We start from the raw sequence: 23,362 nt of genomic DNA, 5'->3' as shown, positions 1-23,362 counted from the left end.
GAAAGAAAAGAAATAATAAACACCACCTGGAATTAGAAATGTGGTGGTCATGGCAAGGCTGCTACCTGCGGGGTTAACAATTTTTATCTGTGTTTTTCCATCTGGATGAAGGGCAGCCCCAGCACAGCCCTGTTTTCCTTGGCTGCTGCACTGTTGCGGAGCTGTGCTTCTTGCCAGCGTTCTCCCACGATCCAGCCCCATTGGTCTTTTGGGTCCGGCTGTTTTTTGAAATGGTTCTCCACTGCTGATACTTACATGGAGCTGTGTGCTCAGGAGAGACTCATGGAGATCTATATCCTGTCATTTAAAGCATGTTTTTGGAAATAATGGCATAATTGACTAAGAAAGCCACTCCCTTTTGCAACAGGACAGCCTGTCATGATGTCTAGCACAGTGACCCACAGACGCTGGCAAAATTTTAGCTCTTGTAAAATGACTGCTGTATGTATGACAGAGGAAAATCACCATGTGTACCTACATTAAATTAGCAGTGGTTTATTGGAACATAACCACTGCTAAACCTGAACTGAGCATGATGCTGCTAAAAGCATCCACACTTTTACTGTAATTTACAGCATGTTGCATGCTCAAGCATGATGAAAGCTGGAAATCAGTTGGGAAAACCATCAGTAGTGGGGGGGATTTCAGCCGACTGGGCTCTGGGGTTGAGAAGCACTGTGTGCAGCAGTTTTTCAGACACCTTCACGTGAGTATTTGCCACACAAAGTGCTTGTCAGTGAGGGTACTTTACAATGCAGGCACTGCTCCCACCGTCTTCATCATGGTGCTCACTGATCTGTGCTGCTTTGCTCCTCCCAGTACCGAGAGTCTGGTGGCTGTGGGTGTTGGGAGGGGAAGGCTGTGTCTGAGGGCAAGGGTTTCATGCACGTGCCTGCTGTTTCACGTCTGGCGAGGGCAGGAGGTCCCTGCTGGAGGGATGTCTTTGCAGGGAGCCCTTTGATCATAACCGCTTTGTGGAGGAGCAAAACCCTGGCATCGTGTTGCATGTCTTGTGTGCAGGAGTTTCCCTCTGTCAACTGAGTTTTCTCAAGGAGAGACTTGCCTGTTTTCTTATGCGTTTATTTATGCCTGTGATTTCATGGCCTGTGTGGGTACACACTGCTCCCTCCTTGGGAGACCTGCTGGAAGAGACACGCAAACCAGGACTTTGGCTTTAGTCTCCCCCCTCTCATGCTCTCTCTTATTCCCTGTTTACTTTACCCAGTGCTAGCAAAGCCAATACTTTTTGCCAGCTGCTGCATTGCCACCACTGGATGATTCTGCAACTTGCTGCCAGCCCTAGACTTCCATGGGTGCCGTGCCTGGAGGTGGGAGGATTTGTTTCCTCCTCTCCAGGGAGGAAGCACAAGCCAAAGGCAAGTCCTTGTGTAGGATACCCACTGGCAAGGTAAATGCTGCAACAACCTCCTAAATCCCCCTTTACTTCTCACCCAGAAGTTGAATTACTGGGTACAACATTAAGAAGGGAACCCATCGCTTGCTTTGCACAGTGCCTGTTGACAGTGAAACGGCAGAAGCAGGTTGGTATCCATCCCTGCTGGAAACATTCACAGCGAGGTTTCATTCCAGAAAAAAAAAAATGTTTGGGCTGTTCTGTAAATGAAAGCTGAGCTGTTCCATAACCTTGGGTTTGGCTATGCCAGGGAAAGGTGCAGCGGTGGGGGGGAGGCCTTTTCCACTCCCCGTGCTGCAGAGTGCTCTGCGGGTCAGGTATGGTCCAGGAATGCAATGGTAATCCTCCTTTGGATAGGGGAGACCATTTAGCTTGCAGGGTGACATCGGAATTATTACTCCTTTCACAGGAGAGAGATTATAGCCATGTGGTTTTCCTTTCAAATTTGGGTTTTGGTTTCCATTTACAAGCGGCTCTTGTAAACAGAGCCTCTCTGCTTCGTTTTTGCTAAGAGGCTTCTTGTCATAACACTTGGAGGGCTGCTTTATCTTCCTCCCCACCAGCCCAGGTAGCTGGGCAGGCTGAGAGCAAGCTGCTCTTGCTCGACAATCCCGTCTGCAGCTATGGCTTGGAAGTAAATCAAAGCAGAGCCTGTAGCCGTGGGCCACTGGCATTCAGCTGATAGCAATTTCTAAGGGGCTGAAACTTAGCACGAGTTTATATGAAATGTTAGCAGGCAGATGCTGGGTGCTGGCCAGCTGGCGTTCAGCTGAGGATGAGGATGGGGTGCCCAGGCTGTGCCCCGCTCTTTGGGCACCCCCCTCTGTGCTATGGGACTGCTGGCTCCAAGCAGCTCGGCGCTGGGGGAATCAGGTCGTGGCCGGGAGGGAGCAGCTCCGTGGTGTCACCCCATTAGGGCCGTCCCACTTTTGCAAGACGGTGCCATCCGTTCTTAGGTCCTTTGGGAATGCTAGGGAAAATAAAGTCAGGCAGAGGCTCGGGAGCCCTGTGCGGTCGTGCAGGAGGGAGATGCTGAATTTCCGTGCAGAACAAGACCTGCCTTTTCAGCTCATCCTGCATGTTCTCCCTTGCTTTCAATTCAACACCAAAATTCAGCGTCGCCTTTGCTTTTACTCCCCCTGTGACCTTTCTTTGGGGATCTCATACCAGACCCTCTCTCCTTGCTTTCCTTTCCCTCTTCTGGCCTGCAGGGAAAAATCTGTGCAGGGGGCAGCAGATGGGGCCATCCAGCACATGCTGCTCAGTGCAAATACAGAGCTCTCCCCCTGTGTCCAATGCACATTGGCTCACCCAGGCTCTGCAGACGGTGGGGTCTGGATGTGTTTCCACATCTATTTAGGAAGCCCAGCTATCTGAACGCCCTGCCGAATCCAGGGCAGGCGAGTCTCTGGAGCACCGTGCGTGCAGTGCAGTCCAGCACTGCAGAGGTTTGTTTTTCAGCCTCTCTGTTGATCCTTTTGTGTTATATAAGGGTTTTGGCCACCTCTGCGTGTTTTCGTGTGAAATGGTGCCATTCTCTCAGCTTCGCTTTCTGGATTAGATGTGCCTACATCAAAATGTGCTCGCTGAGCGAGAAGCCATCAGCGTTTCCAGAGATGATCCTCAGTGCATTGCTGGCTGATGCATTTGTTCTCTCCTCCTGTGTTTCCAAGTAGCAAAGAATGTATAAGTAAATAATAATTTGGGGAGAAATCGGTAATGGAAAAAATAACTTGAACAAGATTTGATAAAAATGCTCTGTTTTGATTCAAACTCATGGGTTACAAGCATTTCCTGCAGGCCAGTGGGAACTGGAAAACTGTCTTTGTGGGACTTTGAAATCTTAGAAATTTCAAAAGTGAGACCATCTCTGTGCCTGTTACAAAACATCCAACAGCAGTCAAGTCATATCTGAGCAAGCAGTTATTTTAGCTAGTGCAAGCAGCAGAACAAAACCCAGCCTCTCTCTTACAGAAGGGCCAGAGCAAGAGTATAATGTTTGTTAACCTGCCATTGCTTTCAGTGGGTTAATAGGTTCTCAACTTGTGGATTTTAAATCTGTAGGGGGGTTGCTGTGATCTTTTAACAAGCCATGTTAACGAGAGGAGATTAACCCCTGTTGTTAGGAGTTGAGCTAAATCTGGGGCGAAGGCATTAAACTGAAACAAAAATCTGTGCTGCTGGAAAAGTCCACGAGTAACTCCCTAGCTGGCAAAATTGTCCATTGTGCTCAGATCTAAAACAGACCTGTTCTTCTCTGTCACTTATGTGAGATGCTTTCCCCTTGCTGGCTGAATGATGGACCAAACCCAGCAGTGGTGGGATACCCAGCATCCCATGTTTTGGTTTTCATCCGAATCTCTGGTTCTTCCCAGGTGGGGATGCTGTGGGTGTCGCTGGCACTTCTCAGGGCTCAGAGCCTGAACTGGGAAAAAATAAATAAAAATCAAGGAGTGCGATTTAGGTTTCCCCCAAAACACCTGTGCTTGGGGGTTTGGAATCTCCTTTGTGCCTTCTGGAAGCAGTCACTTCTGATTCAGAAACACTGCTTCTCAACGAGGAACTGAAACACTTTGACTCAGGTTCTTTTCATCTTTTTTTTCCTTATAATCAGCCATTTCCTGAAACAATACTATTGTTAGTTATTCCCCCATACACAGCTAAGTGTTTTTCACAAAAAAAAAAAATAAAAAAAAATAAATCCCGAGCTCAAAGCCCAGTTGCCCTCGAGGCCGGAGGAAGAGTCACGAGGTTGACTGCGGCTGGGAGAAGATGCGCTCGCAGATCAGCTGGGTCCAGCCTGGTGCTCCCAGGCTGCTCAGTTGGTCACGCTTAATTGCTAATTAGCTACCTCCAGCCCTTTCCCTGGGAATTATGATAATGAACATAAAGAACTGTTTATTCTAAATGAGACTTCCTGAGGGTAACAGCCTCCTCGGTGGCTGGAGAAATGGAAAGCAAGCCCGAGGAAACACCAGGGTGCTGTGTGGTTTTTGGCAACAGATGATAAACATTTCTGTGTGGAGGGAGCAGAGCATGTAATTTACTGCCCAGCTCTAACAAGAGCTGTCTTGACCATTTTGCTCTTCTTTGCCATCGCTGTCAAAACGCGACAGCTAAATCTCCTCAGAAACTGTGCAGTTGGTGTTTTTGTAGGTAGCAGCATAAAACTTACCGGGCTTTATCTGTGGAAAATGCATTCATCATTTTTATAAGATCTCAGCTATTCCCTGAATGGCTTCATTGCTTGTGGAGGGGCAGGCAGCCCCTGCCCATCCTTCTGTAGAGGAGCATGGTGGTGGGATCAGGTAGCACCCCAACAGCCCTGAGGATGTGTTCCAGGGCAGGAGGTTTCTGTCGGACTCCCTGCTAGCTTTGCATTGCACAGGTAAAAGATGATAGTCTAAAGCCACTGAGCTTGCTCCTAAAGCACAATCATCAGTCACTTTTAATCAGTCCCCAGCAGCTTTTACTTCCAAGACCATCATTGGACAAGAACTGGTCACGGTCACCACTTAACTGCTTTTTGGTGACACCCCACAGGGGATAGAAGTCCTCTTGTCCCTATTTCACCCCCAAAGCCATAGGACATGGAGAATGCATCAACACAGAGCAAGGCCAAGCAGTGCCTGAGCAGAGCTGCAGGCAGTTGTCCCGCTGCCAGGCCCACACCAGAACACCCCACAGTAGCTCAGGTGTCTTTGAATTAGCTGGAAAAAACACAGGGGAAAAACGTCATCCCCGAGAGCTTCAAAGAGTACTGAAAGAAATTTGGTGCGCTGGCAATGGTGATCAATATAAAGCACTGCTGCACACAGCAGTGACCTTATAAACGTGCAAAAGGGTCAGCACTTGCAAATTAAGAAAAGCCGGAGTTAACGCATGCATACATAATTGTCACTGGACTTCTGTGGTTCTCTATTATCATTCAGCCTTTAATTACATGACTGTAGTCTGCATTTTTTTTTTCTGGCTGTGCTTCTGGAAAGGTTTCCTGCGTGGTCCAAAAGCAGTGAAGTGTTGACGTTGCAACATCATCCTGGTTTACAAAACACTTTAATCCACAGGGAGGGTCTCTGCAGATACCCAGCTGAGGGGGTGGCTGCCCTTGTCTGCAGCTCTGCAAACAGAGCACCCCTCTACAAGCTCCCCCGAGGCTGACCCTCCTCCCCAGGAGCTCTTGGCTCACCACGCTTGGCTGTCAAACCCCCAGATCACCCCCATCCTGCCATGCTGGGTGATGCAGTTGTGTGTGGGGATGCTCTGGTCATCTCCCTCAAGGACAGGCCTTGACAGTGTCTCTCCACTTCGTCCCACCCCATTGCAGGAGGAGGGCAGCAGGCTGTGGCTGGAGAAAGTGAGCAAGAATGCAGCTTTCTGTGGGTCATTGTGGTGCAGATCTTCCCCCTTTCATGTCCTTCGATTTCCCTCCCTGTGCACAGCAGGGAAGTGGTGACATAGAGAAAAAAAAAAATGGGACAACCCTGCTGAACCCACTTGGCAGAAGTGTCTGTCCCTCTCCTTTGAGTACAGAGGTACCTGTGCACAACCAGCCCCTTGCCACGCACACTAGTTTGGTGAATTCAAGATGAATTTCAACTTCTTCACAGAAAATCATGTGTATGTATAACAAAGGATGAGATGGCATTGATTATCCTGCACTCACAATATGCTGATGTGGGAGACTGTCCTGGTCCATGCATATTTGCCCTCCCATGCCCTGTCTTAGCTCAGGTTTGAAAATGCATAGGGGTGGGGGGTTGTTGTTTTGGCCAAGGTCTGCATAAAGACTTGGGATTCAGGTCCTTGCCAGGGATGCTTTGTTGTCAGTCTAGTAAAAATATTTTTCTGCTCTGAAGGCTGTAAAGTTGTGCTCGTTTGGTAGTAAATCTAAGGACTTATATAAGTGAGAAGTCTGGGAAACCTAAGTAAGGGACTGTCAGTTTTCTTGGACATCTCCTGATGTTAAACATAGCTTCTATTTGCAGACCTCATGCTATAGTGGTTAACATAATGGAAGTAAAAACATATTATTACTACTACCAGTAATAATTAGGAGTATGGAGAGGTCCAAAAATCCCAGTCAGAGAAAAAGACATGTAATACTACACATTTCTAAATGAAGGTGTAGGTTTTATTTCAAGGGAAACCGTGGGGTTTTGTGCCAGAAAACACCACAGGAGTTCTCAGCAGAAGCCACAAACTCCATGTGTAAGCAGGAGAGAGGGGGGTTGTTTCACGTTTATGGACCCCCCTGCACATGATGATTGCTGCTGAACGCCAGTGCTGTGGATTTTGCTGGATCCTTCAAAGAATGAATAGAAATGTAGGCTTGGGGTGACCTCCTGCTGTTGCTTTGTATCCCTGGAACTCAGTTTGTTTTGGTGCATCACAAAATAATAACTGAGGGCTGCATGTTTCTCTGCTGTGCATAATGCAATCTGCAAAATTCATCTGTGATGAAGTATTCTGTGTTGTAATATCCTACCTTACCTTTCATCAGATTTTTATTAGTACAATCCAGGAGATTCATCCACAGAAGTGTCTGTGTGGGCAACAATAAAAAGCCCAAGATAAATTTATTCTGAGTTGCTATCTGCAGTGATAGATAATAGATAGTAGATTTCTGTTAGTGTTGTGATTCATTTAAATAAAAACCATATGCCTGGAGTCAGAGCCCTGGAGATAAGTCAGACATCTGGCTGAGATTCCATGTTTAGGAATGTAAATGATGCAGATGGTGAGAACGCAATACATACTGTGCCCATCAGGTTGTAACAGTGATGAACAAGCACTTCATTAGGTGGAAAAGGGGGGGAAAACCCAAACTAAGAGGTGCAATTTCTTGAGGAATGTGGTGATATTCATTTCAGTTTGGAGTATGAGGCCCTCCATGTATATGTCTGGGGGAGTCTGCTTTACACCACAAACCTTTATTCCAAATATATTAGCGTGCCAGATATAATATAACACTTTCAAACAACTTTGCAGAATCAGATTGATATCTCAGGCTGTAAAAATGTTGAGTGCTTTGGGAATAAAAACCAACTTGTGAACAGGGTAGGAAACAGAACAAATAGTTTCTCTTACTCTTCATAAAACATTACCTCCATATAAGTATATTTACTGGTGTGAACTGTGGAGTGGATCAAAGATATCGCACAGGTATCAGATGGAGATAAATCGGTGGGAATTTAGCAGCAGTACCAATCGATGCAAATTGTACGTTCTGAGAGGGAGAGGGATATGAGTCTTGCAATGCTAACACCATCTTTGCTGATACTGTTTTAGCCTCAGATGTATATTTAACATTGTCTCCGAAGGGTAGCACAAACTCAATGCTGATGTGTTCACCTGAGGTGTCACTTTTTGGAGACAACATGTTTTTAGGGAGAGCTAAGATTAACTCAGGGAGAGCCGAAGTGACTATCGCCAAGGTCACAATGGTCAGGACAAGCCAGACAGAAAAAAGTACACTGCTACTCCCTTATCTTCTAGAATTCCTTAGCAGTCAGTCTACATTATACTTATTAAAGTAAAGCATCAAGCTGAAAATGTCTGAAAGTTTAGTGATGGTGGTCACAGCATGAAACATGTCAGAAGACCATGAATTAATAGAAATAAATCACCCAAACTTTACCCAGTTGCTTGTTTTAGATGAAGGTTATGACTCTTGTCTATCATCAAGGTTGTGATTCATCCTGGGCAGTCCATAAGTGTGGCATCTGCCACTGCTTGTGAGCAGTGACTCTGCCAAGGCCACAGCCATAGCTTTCATGCTGCAAAACTCTCTTAGTGCTGTCACTCGTTTCATTTGGAAAAGAGATTCCAAGAGCCTGAGCTATTTGATACTTCCCCCGTAATTAATCTCAGATAAAGAAGTCTTTAATACAATAGTTGACCATAGGTTGTTGCCAATGCAGTTGAGGCGGCCAAGGCAGATGAGACGTGTTGTGGTGTGTGGCAGCCTGGGATGCTCCTCATGAAATCAGGACGTACCTACAGCATGCATAGCAAGCTGGATGAGTACTCACCTATCCATGCACCCAGTGGTGCCTGGACCTCCTGAGGAGAGGGGCATGGCTGGAGATGTCCTATAGCCTTCGTGCTAGTAACCTCAAGTTTGTCAGGTTTATTGGCAGGCGTCACGGTAGTGAGACATTCACACTGTAACGCCTCAGCTGCACTCATGGTAGTGGTTCTGTCCACGTGCACCACATTTAGCCTACCGAAAAAAAAAAAAAAAACTGTCCTTGGGCCAACGTGCTGAAAGCCCAGGGGAGAGCGATGGGGAGTGCTGGGCTCCCACAAGGAGACACGCATAGGGCTGGCAGCAAGCGTGTCTTAAAGCTGACACCCAGCGGGATGCTTACCTTCATCATGGCTCACAGAAATAAGGCAGACAGAGCCAAAACCGGTATCCAGAAGAAAACAAACATTTGCGTGTGAGCCGAAAAGATCCTGCAATGGATGAAACCACTGAGTGCCACAATTGGGTTGGTAAGGAGGTTAACACACAATGATGGGTTAAATTGGTCAGGAACTCTCATCCTGATCTTGCTCTGGTTGCACTTGTTTATTTATTTATTTATTTATTTCCTTCTGAGTCCAAATTCTGAGCCTGTATGTATGCTTCAAATGCCAGAGTCACTCCAGTGATCTCAGCACTTTTTTGCCTGGGACTGGAATCGATCCATCAGCTCCAGCAGATTCAGCCCTGGCTTGCACTTGTTTAAGACAGGGAGGATTAGTACAAATTAGACATGCCTGCAGGTGCTATTATCTGAAAACATGACTATATTTCAATGGTGATACCCAGTTAGCACAAGTCTAATTACACAATATGGCAAGACAACAACAACAACAAAAGGTTTTTTGTTTTTGCACCAATAATACCAAAATGACAGCTAGAAGCATCGCTTGCTACTTTGCAAACGCCTCAACAGAGTACTAAGATTATACAAATTGTAGGAGAAAACCATGCTCTATTTCTTTACATGTAAATATGTATTTCTTAATAGGTGAAGTGAGACTAAAGCTTATCAAGCAATAAAAAAAATATTTTCCAGGTGAAGCACATGCGTTTGGTACCAGCTGTACTCTGGGCCAAGTTCTTGTGCCTTGTTTTTTCTGACTAAGGGGCTAACCCAGCTAAAGCTGCCTTTTTCTTCCCAGGCTGCACAAGCTTGCCAACATCACAGACCCTGACTGTGCAATTTTCCTTTCACAGGGAAGGTGTTTTAGATGAGCAATGGATTTGATATTTTTAAAGATGGGAGGGATGGGGTTTGCTTGTTGTTTTCCAGCATCAAGTGTGAGAAGTTATGCAAGCTTCTTCCCAGAAGTCAGCACACTTGAGACCCCCCCATGCTTTCATCAGAAGTGATCCCCACCAGCACAAGACATTTTCACTGGCTGGCTGAAGAAAGGCCAGGTTTGGGTTTGTGACCTCCCCTCTTTGTCTCCCAGAGTTGTTTTTTTTTTCACCTTCAGGTCTCTGTTCCAGCAGCAAGGGCTGTCGCACTGCAGCTCCACTCTTCCTTGGGCTCATTCCACCCATTTGCTCTGCATGTTCCATAACTGGCCGAAGAAAAGTGCCCCTTGCTCCCATCTCAGGCCATCCAGGCATCACACATGGAAGCAGAGCCCATCCCATTTTGGGGGCAGTGGATCAGAGAGAAGGCTGCAACTGGAGCATGGTTTCAGCATGGCTGCATAGTTGCAACCAGCTGAGCATGCAAACAGCAAGCAGGCAGAGCGGGTGGCTGCACCCTCAAGCACCAGAGTGCGAATGGATTTGATAGTGTTTCATCACAAAAACCTTGGGTTCAACATCTGTAGGTTATTCAGGGGTAAAATCATCTTCCAGTGTCAAGATGGGGAATGCAAGGGGAGAAGCAGAAGCTGGTGTCAATGCAGTTAAATTAGGCAAGTGGGCTCTCCACTGGGCTTGGGCTGCGGTTTGCTTGGTTAGGACGCAACGCAGTTGCTCATGCAATTAGTATGTGGCTGATGGGCAATTGACACCATGTTCAGGCTCCATCTGGTTTGCAAGCTGAGCCATATGTGGGACACTGCGCTGTGAACAAGTTTCTGGAAACTTTGCACTTATTTTTAAAAATGGCCTCATGCCACCCACTTGCCCACGAATTAAAGAAGAGCAGGATGCACTGTCGTTTGGAGGGTACAGCAGGTCTGGTGCGCTCCATGCTTTGGACCCTGCAGCCCCTTTGTTGGCAGGAAGAAGTGCCAGATTGCATTCCTAAGCCTGCCATTTCTAATGGAGGAGCTAACCAAACTGCCACATCAAAAACGCTGCTTCGTGAACTTTCCATCATCCATGGACTGCAGGATCTGAGCTCTCCAGGCGGGGAGACCAGCGCCGACCCCGGCACCACGTCCCAGCAGCAGCCGCAGCAGATACCAAGCGTTCTCGTGACACCATATAAATAACAGCTCGCTCCAGTAATGCTTGTCTGCTTAGCAAATTGTTTCAGGATTTACTCCATCCACGCTCCCCTGCAAAAAATAACCTGCAGATGTGTGCCTCTAAAAATAATTCTTGGCACTGGGGCCGCCGTGCAGCATCGCTGCATAATTCAGCAAACTTTCATGCTGTATCCTTTTAGAAACAAATCTTTTCTGTGTGCTGGAAGCGGTTCATGGAGACAGATTCTGTCCTAACAGAGACTGCTCTGTATACATAGAGTATTTTGCTATCATATCTGCGGACAATAGACATGGATCTGGCTTGTGAACATATTATGTTAAGAATTATTTCTTTCCTTCTCCAATTCATTAAGTCTGTATACTTAATAAGCAGTTTCAGCTTTTACAGGGTCTTCTCTGGGAACAATAAAAGAGAGGGGAAAAGGAGAGAAACATCTGGATCAGTAAAACATTCTTGAAATAATATCTTTTTTAGTGTCTTTGTAGAGATTTCCAAAGCCTTACATTAAGAAGTTAATTCCATTGCTGCTATTGATGTTGAAAATATATTAGAAGCACAATTTTGACATGGTCTTACTACTTAGATAGCGATCAGAGTTGGCCAGCTCTTTTGTTTGAAAATATTGTCATGACAAATAGCTTTGTATTTCATTCAAGATTTACTGCTTTTTTTTTTCAGTTTTTCTCCGTTTAAAATTTTATGGTGAAGATGGAGGGAAAGGGGGGAAGAAAACAGTGAGAGGAGACCAAAGCTGCAATTGCATTGCAATTTAGCAAATCACTCCTTCCTTCCTTCCTTCCTTCCTTCCTTCCTTCCTTCCTTCCTTCCTTCCCTCCTTCCCTCCTTCCCTCCTTCCCTCCTTCCCTCCTTCCCTCCTTCCCTTCTTCTGTTTTAAATATATATATTTATTAGCAGATATAATAAATATCTGCTAGTGATACTCTTTGGTTTGGTTGCCTACAGTTTTGCATGCTTACCAACAAACAGAGCTCAGATGCTCAGGGGCTGGAACAGATTGTGCTAGAGAGGAGCCCCTGGGAGCTGCAGAGCCTCCATCTGGAAAAAAGGGCGCTCTGGGGTGAATTTAATGGGCATGTCCAGCTACCTAATGAAGAGCTAATGAAGAGAAGACAAAGCCAGACCTTTATCAGAGGTGCACAGCTAAAGGACATGAGACAAGCACTGCGGGTGCAGCAAGGAACGTTTTAAGTCAATATAAAGGAGGAAAATACACAGTGAGTGGTTAGGCACTGGAAGAGAGTCCCAGAGAAGTGGGACAATCTCCATGTAAGAAGACATTCAGAGCACATCTGGATGAGTCTCTGAGCTGCTTGCTCTGCTGTCAGACGCACTTGGATCAGATGATTTCCAAAGGGCCCTTGCAACCAAAATTATGTTGTAAATCTGTTATTCCAAAATTATGTATTGTTTTGTTTGGTTTTTGTTTGTTGGTTGGTTGGTTTTGATTTGTTTTGTTTGTTTGTTTGTTTTCCTATGATTTCTATCTGCTGATTATAGGATGGCTGAAGCCTTGACTTGAAAAATCCCCATAGCTGCACTGAAGCAGGGTCATACCCTGTGACTCCAAGCCAGAACTAGAAGGATAAAAATCCTTTAGTATAAGTGGCTGTTAAGCACTCTTGTGTGATTCATAATACATAAAATTAGATGGCTATGTTTTTTGCACTCTTATAAGGCACATACTTTAAAGATAGGAGCCATTTAATACCCTTCATCTGTCGATGGGATAGAGAATGTCCAGGAAATGCCTTGCAACCTTTTTCTTGCATGGAAATAGCAAGGTGGTGGCTAATTACCATGATTTCCTTTTAAAAGTGTTTATTGTTGAGGAGGGGAGACAGGCTTTTGGATCACAGCCATTTGATTCATCAGCTTTTTGGCTTTGATGAAAGCAGAGAAGTGGAACTTCTTTATTGCCCCTTAACTTTCAGGCATTGAGGTTATCAGAGGAAAAGCTCCCAATGCAGTGTGATGGCGATACAGGTTTGAACATATCTCAGATATCAGACTAGAGAAATTTGCCCATGAGGTTTTGGACCAGAACAAGTGATGCCTGGGGACCAGAGGGGTGGCATCCCACCTCAGAGCCTCTGCAACGCCATGCCTTTCCCTGCTGGATACAATACTTTTGCTGGGGAATACATGGAGGAGTTGTTACCTCCCAGTTGTGCTTTTATCTGCTTCTGTTTTTTGCCCATCTGCAGTGCTACCAGTATCAGTGGGTGGTTTCAGAGCACCATGACCAGCGGTGATGTGCTCTTTGTTCAGTTTTGCTTTCATCGCCAGGAGGATGAGAGGGAACGACAACTGAGCATTGGGTGAAACGTTGGGTTTGGTTCTCCTGTGCACCATGAAGAAGCCAATAGTGTGGAACAGGCTTGTGCAATGTCGTCTTGTTCAAATGGCCCTGTCCAGGCTGGAGATCACAAACACAAGACATCTGTCTTGCTGAGGTGACTCTTAGTTTCTTTGTTTTTCCCCGTGATCTGGGACGAGCCCACCTCACCCTCCACTCCTGCATGGTGAGAGCTGTCATTTCTGTATGAGGTATCCACACCAGAGAGGCAGAGCATCCAAACGTGGCCATCATCTTCACACCCACACTCTGTTGGCATCATCTCAACATTGTGGGTACCCAGTGTAGAGAATGAGATACTCGGAGCTGTGTCTTAAATTATTTTCCATGGTATTTGACTTTCCTAAACGCTGATGGCTTTGTGTCTGGCTCTTCCAAGTTCCAGACTCTTTAAATCACAAGATGAAATTATTTGCTCGCTTGCTTTACAGAGTTGGATTTCAGAAACGATCACAGATCTTCTTTTTATGATTGAAATCAAATTACTGTTTCTAAGATACATATTTTTAATGCTTCATATGAAAAGCCTGGGTTATATCTGTGTTTGTCTGTGGGTATAGGTAGATCTATGGGGGAGCAGACTTCAGTCAAGTCCTGGACCCACCAAAATCAGAAAGAGGTTAGCATCTGTCAGCAGCAACAAATGTCATCCAGAATTGATTAACTTTACACCACGAGTGATTGTCTACAAATGTTCTTCGTAAGAGTGATATTATAGCCCACCCTCAGAGCTGAGCACGTGCCTAAGCATCATCCTGAATCTTGGTCTATGAGCCCGTTTCCCACCTGGTTCCTGTTTGTGGCAAAGCTGCTAGGGATTTCTGCAGAATCAGGGTCAGACCCTTCGGCAGCAGCTCACCCCTGAGTGAACGTAGACCTAGTTACTAGCTCGTCTCCAGAGGTTGGTTGGGATTTATGTCCTGTTTGGAGACCTAGCTTTAGAAATCTTCTTCCTTGCATAGTTTCTACGATGAGCTTTTCTGTGTGTGCGTGTGTAGAAGGCGCTTGCCTTCCATTGTTTATCAAAAGGAGTTTATTAGGCATTGCTTATGCAGCATTTTCGTGATCCCGTTGATGAAAGATGCTATATAAACGAGGCTGGGTTGGACTGCACTCAGCCAGGCTGAGTGCCTGCCAGCAATTTATTGCTGTTTGACTCCGGTGACAGAGCAAGAGCCCAGCAGCCAGCCAGCACAGCTCCTGCAGCACGGCGCTGGCTCTGCCTTCCTTTCTGAAGGAAATTATCTCTCTGTCTATCTCACATGGATATTTGGTCGGGAATTGGAGCCACAGAATGAAGAGCCATGGAAGCTTAAAAATCTGAGGAGCAGGACAGATGTGCTGCGATGCATCCTGTACTCTGGCTCACCTTTTTGCAGATCCATCACTGAGCGTGTGCCGTCAGTGCGACATGCTATTTATAGACCTGGAAGGAAATTTGGCCAACAGTCCTCTGGTTGGAAGTCAGAGGTGATGGAAAAAAAAAAAAAAAAAAAGCCTTTATGTTTGCTTTTTTTTTTTTTCCTTTATATCTCAAAGCAGTTACTGTAAAACACAGACCCGAATTTTAGATCGTTTTAATCAAGGTGTAGAAAACTATGTGTTTTTATAAATTCAAACATATTAATGAGGATGCATTGTACTTTTCCAGTTCACTTGATTATGCAGCAAATGCAAACAGTGCCATCTTTTTATAAAATTCTTTTTTTTCTTCCCATCAAATTTCACACCAGTCAAACATTAATTTGGTTCTGTAAAATCCATGCCAACTTCACCTGAGAAACCAAACAAAATCATTTTCTTGGTAGAATGCCAGAAAATTAAAGAAATTTTTAAGAAAAGAGAGGAAGACAAAGCTGACAGCATGTATATAAAGCTGAGTCTAAGCAGATGAGAAACATCAAAAGTCTTTTATTTAATCATTCTGCTATTTTTGACGTGCTTTGTAGCGATAAACCACATGAACATTCCCTTGCACTAGGGGAACGAAAAAAAAAAAAGAGAGAGAGAGAAAGAAAAATCCAAGACAGAAGAGAACAAATCACTATGTGATTTTGAGGATGATGTTCACATGCATGTAAAATATCCACCAAATGACTTTTCCAGCAGCTGTAGGGTAATTGCTGGTTGCCAGCAGTGCTGGCTGGTCCGTGCTGTGTGTTGTTCAGTGCTTAGGTCAGGGGTTTGTGGCACCAAGGTGCTGGTTGAGCAACACTCGGCGATGTTAGTCCTGTTCCTGGGGCACAGCATTATGGCTTCCACCAAAATTTGAAGCCTCAGTCCCATGGTTTGAAGTGGAATCCCCAATACAACCTTTTTCTTTTGTTACAAATTGGAAGGAAGGGTTGCAGGAGACATCTCGGTAAGTCTGTATTCTGCCCAGAAGAGCCCCAAATGCTTGTTGATTTGTTTGTTGGTTTTTTTTGCTCCTTCCCCCTCTGGTGAGCAGAAGCTCACGAGGAATGTTCTTCTTGTGGGGCTGCCTGCAGAGATTTCGTATCCCCACCCTTTCTCCTGCATCCCCAAAGTCCTAAAATAGCCCAAATGCAGTGATCTCTGGGGACTGCTGATCTGCTGACACCATGGAGATGTGTTCAGGGAGGGGGTCTGCCAGCCCAGACTTTGTTTGGACACCTCCTGGCACCAAATTTACTTAACAAAAGCACCAACCCCAGCATAATGCTCTGTGATGGAGGGACAGAGGCCCAGGGACTGCCACAAGAAGGATGTAGGACAGACCGTTTTGGTGGTTAAACTCCCCAAAGTGGTGATGTTTTGCTTTTTGTGCAGTCTCGGGTTTCACACAGCCTCTCCAAGCCCCACTGATACCCCCCTGGTGGTGCAGGGTTTCTTGCACCTCTTCAAGTCTTTTTTTCTCCTTGATAGAGGAACGTGCTCCATGCGTTCACACACGGCATGCTCTGCAGGGGCTGCAAATCACCCTATCACCATAAAACTCCCCCTGACCATCAAAAAGATGACATGAAACAGGACTTGGAGCAGCTGGGAGAGAAGGAGTCTGTTAACAATACCTTACAACAAGGAGCAGCCAAGGAACATGTCTGAGAGCATCCAAGAGCATCAGCCAGAGCCTCCTTGGGCAAGGCCTGGCACGGTTCCCCAGAGCAGTTCAGCGTTTGCCAGAGGAGGATCTGGTCCCTGGCTTCTGCTCACGGCAGAGGAGCTCAGGAATTGTGAATCTTATCAAGGACTTCCCAAATCAGTAACTGGAATGGGACTTCATTTCTAGTATCTGTCTTAATAACCAGAGCTGAGAAAAACATAAAAGCAGACAGCAGGACTGTTTTTTGTTGTTGTTGTTGTTGTTTTAAGAAAAAGAAAACAGTAATATATGAGTAAAGTTATTTGACTGAAGAAGCTGATGAGAAACATGACTGACACTCAGGCAGTTACTGAAAATCTGACCTTCACAACTTCTGAAGTGGCTGCAGTGGTTTGCTGTCAGAGGTCTGAGCTCCAGCATTTCTGGTGCAAGTGGGTCTCTGTGGCTGTTTGGTCAGATCCTGCTTTATTCAGTCAGTTAAGAGAAATAAAGCAGTGCACATATATCTATTGTGGTCCTAGGTGCTGCTGCACCTCGTAGGCAATGCAAAACCTTCACCGTACACTGTGTTATTCACTCACAGCTGGGACGGCGACTGGAAGGGCTAGAGCTGGCCTTGACCCTTGTGTCACACCCAGGGTGAACATAAATCATCTCTACAAAACCGTGAAACAGGACTAAGTCTGGAAATCATGGCAAAGTGTATGCTGAGCGAGCGTCTGCAGCGAGGCCATCCTCTCTTACTCAAGATTTCGGTATGCATCCCACGGAAAGGCAAACAAAAATAAAGCGTGTTGCTTCAGTTTTACACCATCTTGCAATAAATCTGCTCTCTGTGTGTAAATTACGACAAAACTGCATGTAACTACTGAGCTACTACTGCCTAAATGCAACTGCACTGCAGATGGGCTTTGTCTGTGCATGATTTCGCAGACAGACCTGGCCCACATTTGAATTTTACATAGAATATGAAAAAAAAAAGAAGAAAAGAAAGATTTTTTTTAAGGTACCTTCTTGGCTTGCTTGGATAGCTGACCATTTTTGGAGGTTAATTGCTGTATTTTCTATTTGCATTTTGGCTGCGCTGTGTATTTCTGAAAGTCAGGATGATCAAAGAGGAACACCAGGCAGACACAACAAGGAGCCACTCCGACAAAGTCTGCATTGTGCAATTAAACACGGCCGTGCCGCAGACTTTGCTGACTCAGGACTTCAAGATATGGCCCCAGTTCTTCTGAGTTCACGTTATAACATTGTGTCCGTAAAAGTCACATTTTTTTTTCTAGCTTTTCCCAATAGGAAACTGGATTTTTGATTAAATATGTTTGTCAGGAGAAGTGTTGGCTTTTCATGAGTTGGCCTGTCTTTGTAACCGCCAGCACCAAATGGAAATATTGTCAGGCAATAAATGATGTTCTCAGGGTTCTGACAGCTGGATGCTGAATATTTTCTGGATTCACTTTTTTAATGAAATAGCAAACCCTATGCTGGCACTTGCTTCTCATGGTGCAGGCTTCCTCACTATTGGTTTGCTTTTTTGACACAGTTCTGCAACATAAGAGATGAAGATAGGAGAGTTTTTTGCAATGACAGCTTGACTGTATTATCATTATTTTCTCATAAGAGTTAAGCAGCTCTTATGGCCCCTAAGCTGCAACTCTTCTGACATTGGTAGGTCAGAAATATTATGTCAGACAGAATGGATTTGACCTGCCTGACCACCTACTGAGCTGCTGCATCTTCCAGGGAAGACATCTCACTGTGCCTCTGCCCGAATTGCTTTTGTCTGGGTGGAGCCACCCCAAAGGCTCCATGTCGTAAGGAAAAAGTAAGGATAATATTTTAATGTAGAAATTCACTTTCTGTCTTGGCATAGGGATTTCTGTGTCTGCTTTGCTCCTAGGAGACAAATATTTCCTAGAGCGGACTCTCCTGTTTCTGCTTTTGACATCTGTAGCAAGAGACTCCTTGACTTATTATGTTCATTTGAAGCCAGTATAAAACATTGGGTTTTTCCTTCCCTGCCCTTCCCTTCACGTTTCCCCTTCCCATTTTTTCAGTCTTTACATGGCCATCATGTATCTTTTACAACATGATTATTGTGATAAAGTTTAGGAGTTGCCCTTTCTGCTGAAGTTAACAAAAACCTGTATAACGCATCGCAACGCTCCATTTGTCACCTGCCAAGTTGCTGCCATGTTACTGCTGGCAGCCAAAGGTTAATTCTCGCTTTAATTCACTATCCTGCTATTATTTGCATTTCCAAGGCACTCCAGCTGTTGCAGGACCCAGAGACCCCCCTGTCTATCTCCTACAGCCCAGCTTTCCCAGCTCAGAGCCACCAGTGTCCTGGCTCAGACCCGGAGCTGGGCTGGGGGTGGCGGCAGCCCTGCACCAGGTGGGAACAATTATGGGAAGGAGTCCTGGCCCGCGCTGCTGATAGCTCCCAGATAAGCTAACTTAATAAAGTTGTGGCTTAATGAAGCCGCATTCTTTGCATCTTGCCTTTCGTCCTGCCTGTCTGGGGCGATGCTATCAAGCGGCTACCCGGGGCTGGGGGGGGCCGTGCCGGTGCATTGCTGTGTGCTGGGCACTGGGGGGGGGACACGCAGAAAGGTCAGCTCCCCTCCCAGCCTGTAAAGCAACAGGCCACAAAAGCCTGCCACGGGGTTGTTTATTGGTATCACGTGCTTGACCCTAAATCAAAAGTTGCTGGGCCACTCTCCTACTTCTAGCAGCTGAAGCACCCTCTTAAAAGCTGTAACAGATACATCTGCCAAAAGCTTCTTCTTTTGGAAACCAGACCCAATGTTAATGAATTGACTTAATTTCCCTGTGGATCCAGATTTTAGAGGTTGAGCTTCTTGCCCAGCTGCCTATTTGTTGGTGTTTGCTGCATGCTCACACGTACGGCTGTGCAGCAACTGTTGAGCTGAAAGTTATTCAGTAGCTAAAATTATCGGTAGGGACCCCCCCCCCCTTTCCTCTCATTATGTATAACAAGATCGCTGCTGTGCAACGTTGATTAGACATGTCAACCTGCAGCTGGATGTCTGAAAATGAGTATTGCTATTAAAATGCCTTTGCTAATGATCAGCTCGTGTGTCCATCATTTTGACAGATTTCTCCTCGGGAATGCGGAAAGCACGCAAGAGTCCCAGGGTTGCAATGTAATGTTTGGGGAAACCAGTATTGGCATATTGTATTTCCTGTGCATTAACCCTAAAGTGGCAGTTTCCCTGGCAAAATAGTGCTGATGGCTGAAGCTTGCTGGTGAGTGTGGACTGCACTAAAAGAGATCCACAACCCTGAGGTGGGAACCAAATGTCATAGGGAATTGGTTTCTGGAGTGTGAGTCTGATGGCAGGGCATCCGTCCTCTGTACCACTTCTTTTATTGTGATTTAAGGCTTTCATCAAGCGGAGAAATCTTCAGGTAGCTGGAGAAAATAATTCCAGGTCTCCTTACCAGTTAATCATGGAAAAATTGAATAAAATTGAAAGGGAGGCTCAAAACAAGGAAATAATTTCTCAAGAACATCTCATTCCCTGTGGAATTCATGCCCACAAGATGCCATTGAGGCTACTGATTTTGTAAAGGGCTTGGATGTTTGCTAGGACAGCATGATTTTTCCAGTTGCCTTGCCTAGAGTGAGCCCCTGATCAAATCTGCGCTTTGGGAAGCTAATTTCATGGCCTTAGCTCAGCATGTGGCAGGCTCCTGGGCTCTGCTGCTTTCCCAAAATCACCTGTTGTCCCTCAGGTGCATGGGGACTGACTGCGTGGGGACTTCCTTCCTGCCATGGGGTACAAGGAGCCACGTGCTTGCTCTTTCAGCATGTGTTGTAGGCAGGCAAGATGTGGCAGGGAGGTTTGAATGGGGCAAGGTGTCTGGCTACCAATAGAATCCAGGAAGACGTAAAACCTTAATTTAGCCACAAGAAAGCCAACCCAAAAGCTGGGCGATTTAAGAGGAGAGGTTTGGCTCTGCAAGGCACCCAAGGGTGAGCCCTTCCCCAGGAGCAGGCTGTGCGCTCTGAGCTTTGCCTGTGCTGCCCAAGCTGCTTCAGGGCTTTTTAGGGGGCTAAGCCTGGAAATCAGGTGGGAGAAGAAAAGAAATGGTGAAAGCTATTTCCCTCTTCTTTGTTTGGTTCTGGCTGGCACAGCCCCACAGCCCAGCATCTCACTGTGGGGATGCCCTCCTCTCCTCTCCCATCTCTCCTCTCAGGCTGGGCTGTGTCTGCCCCCAGAGAGCAGCTACGGGCAAGCTGTTATCAGCCTCTCCTCTTCTGCAGACAGAAGGAGATGAATGTGCACTTGGAAAGCCTTCGGCATGGCTCGCAGCGTATGAGCAGCCTCCCTGATGCACCTTTGAACCCATTCCTCCTGCATTTGTTTGTCTTTCAGATAAAACTTCACAGCAGTGTTTGGAGAAAAGTCTAATGAGGGACCACTGTTTGCATAACAAAGCGAGGCTTCCTCTTCAGATGTTCAACCTTCATTAGGCATAATTTATATTCCAGCTAATCTTTGGAAGTGGATAAAATATGGAGCCAAAGTTTGTTTTTACATAGTTTGGAGTAATGCATTGTTTGTTTTAAGTGGTCAGTTGCAACTGACAGTTGATTTATATTCAACATAATGATGATTTGTGATGGCTGAGGATTGTCGCGGGGAGTGTTGTGTCATTGACTGCCATGGCTTTAGCACTCTTCTACGTCAGTTACTGAATTAAAAGATAAGACTGAATGGGTGGTTTGTCAGTATTGCAGATATTTCAGCACAAATCACACAAAACTGTGAATCTGTAAAAAATACTTTTTTCTTTTTCCTCCAAAACTCACATTAACTTGAGCCTCTGCAGTGGGTAGCTCTCAGGGTGATAGGGGACACTGCAGCCTTGCTGCAGTTTGCTGCCTACAAAGCAAACAGGCTGATACATCTGAACACCTACAGGTCATTACAGGCCATTGTGTAAGAAATGAATTAATTTCTCAGCACTTTGACTTTGTTCGTATCACAGGCACATAAAAAAAGGTCTGGTCCTGTTGAATCTGCACTATGGTTTTTGAATCTTCACTTATACTTCACCTGTATAAGATATCCTCTTTCACTCCAAATGAAATACTCAATATATTTCACTTATCACCTTCCAGGTTTATTAAAAGATGAGAAATGACTGATAACATTTATCTTGTGTGAACTCCTAGCTGAGGCTTACCCCTTTCTGCAAGTTTACATTGTAATGACAGATGTTTGAAAACACCCTTCAGCATATCATGAAAATTATGACCTGGCTTGTGTATGAAGACAGGGCCAAGGTATGCTGCATCCTTTCAACACACGAAAACAGGGTTTTCAAATGTCTGTGGTCCTCTGTCTGGTTCCCTGAGCAGAGTTGCAGAGCTATCAGATGGCTCATTGATCAAGTGGTGGCTCCCCACGTTATGTTCTTTAATGCTGGGATACCTCCAACTGCAAAGCTTGGGATCCCGAGCTGGTTTCATTCATCTCATCCATAACAATAGTCTATCCTTGACTGTTTTTAAAGACAGCACCAGCCTTTAGAGAACACATTTATTTATTCATTTATTTATTTTATTGTTTTTCAGGAAAAAATGCTGTAAGGGTTATAAGTTTGTTCTTGGACAGTGCATCCCTGAAGGTATGTGATTTCGCTGTTCTTACCCTTTGAATCCCCATGCATTTGTCTTTCCCTGTCTGCCCTGTTCTCTGCACTGCTGGTTTGGAAGAGCATGCTGATAAAACCACAGGCTGGGCTGTACCTCATGTATCAGTGGGGGGACTGCTTCCAAGAAACGGTTGGGAAAATAAAAAGAATCAGCGTCTTCCAAGAGTTTCACTTAGCATGCCAAGCCTTGATCCTCCCCTGAGTACATGTGGCCGCACAGATCTTGTAACCTGACCTGGCGCAAGCACAGGGCTACATGCTGCTCTTGGCTGTGCATGCAGGGGCCCTCCATGTGTCCAGGAGCACACGCTCCCTGGCTACCCCATGGTCTGGCACAGCTGATTTTTGGCTTGGAAGTGCACAGGGTGACTAGGTGGGTCAGTCCTGCCTTTGGTTACCTGTTTCCTGAAGATACCAGCAAGGGGAGAGCATCGCCATAGGGCATCTCTCTTCCACCTCCTCTCCTGGTCGTGGGCACAGCCTCCTTGTCACCAGGGGCACAGGGAGGCCAGAAATTACTTGGGGTAGTTCGTGCCATGATGAAAAGGAAATGTTCCCCTCCTGACAGACTGCCCAGAGGCTTTGCAACTACAATAGCAGGGTTCCAATGCTCAGAGGCACTGATAACATCTCTCTTTTAGGAAAAAGGCTGAGGTCTGCCTGCCTTAACCATGGTGGAGACCTCTGTTTGGTCTGCCCAGCCAGTGGCTCCACGTGAGTCGTCATTCCTAGCACTTTGCCCCATTTGGATGAAATTGATTCTGAAGTTATGAGGGAGGAGGAACTGTCAGGCAGAACAAATGGTCAGGGACAACAAGCCAGTAAACCTTGTTTCCTCCAGAAAGCAGGTTAAGAAAATGGTTTGTGGTAACACATCCTTCTATTTGATGACATATGGAAAACCTCATGTTGACTTGAGACTCTTGTCAGTTTGAGACAGTGATGTTTTGGAAAGAAAAGTGACAAATTAACATGCTTGGGAGAGTCAGATGTTTTTTGGGTTGCAGTCTCCAGCCAGCAGGGATCATAACCCAATCCCCAATCCTCCTGTTGTTTTTTTTACTTTGTACTTTTACTTTTGGCTGGAAACACTTGCAGACTGGTTGCAAAAAATAATAATAACAATAATAATAATCTCAAAATAGAAACTGTACATTTGCTGGTTCCATAAGGAAGAGCTCACAGTGCCAACCCAGGCCCTGGGGAGCTGGATAGGATTTGGGCATCACTGGTGCTCACAAGGATGTCCTTGGCCCACACTTTTGCAGTGAATTTTGTCGTGGTGTGTGCAATGAGAAATGATGGCTCCAGTATGAGATGGACACGTGGAGGAGATGGTTGTGCTGGGCTGAACGAGGCTGTTCA

At 45.7% G+C, this 23,362-nt stretch overlaps 1 protein-coding gene across 1 annotated transcript in view; it reads left to right on the top strand.

Annotated features, from left to right (window-relative positions):
* The window catches only part of CCBE1 (collagen and calcium binding EGF domains 1), a 95,553-nt gene that overhangs the window by 48,909 nt on the left and 23,282 nt on the right, over nt 1–23,362 (top strand). Inside the window, exon 3 of the mRNA XM_035563838.2 lies at nt 21,918–21,970. Within this exon, the coding sequence (XP_035419731.1) occupies nt 21,918–21,970 (53 nt within the window). The remainder of the gene's footprint in view (nt 1–21,917; nt 21,971–23,362) is intronic.

The sequence above is a fragment of the Cygnus atratus genome, chromosome Z, assembly GCF_013377495.2.
Source record: "Cygnus atratus isolate AKBS03 ecotype Queensland, Australia chromosome Z, CAtr_DNAZoo_HiC_assembly, whole genome shotgun sequence".
Taxonomy (NCBI): Eukaryota; Metazoa; Chordata; class Aves; order Anseriformes; family Anatidae; genus Cygnus; species Cygnus atratus.
Note: the sequence above shows the minus strand (reverse complement) of the source record. Positions and strands in the feature narration are given on the sequence as shown.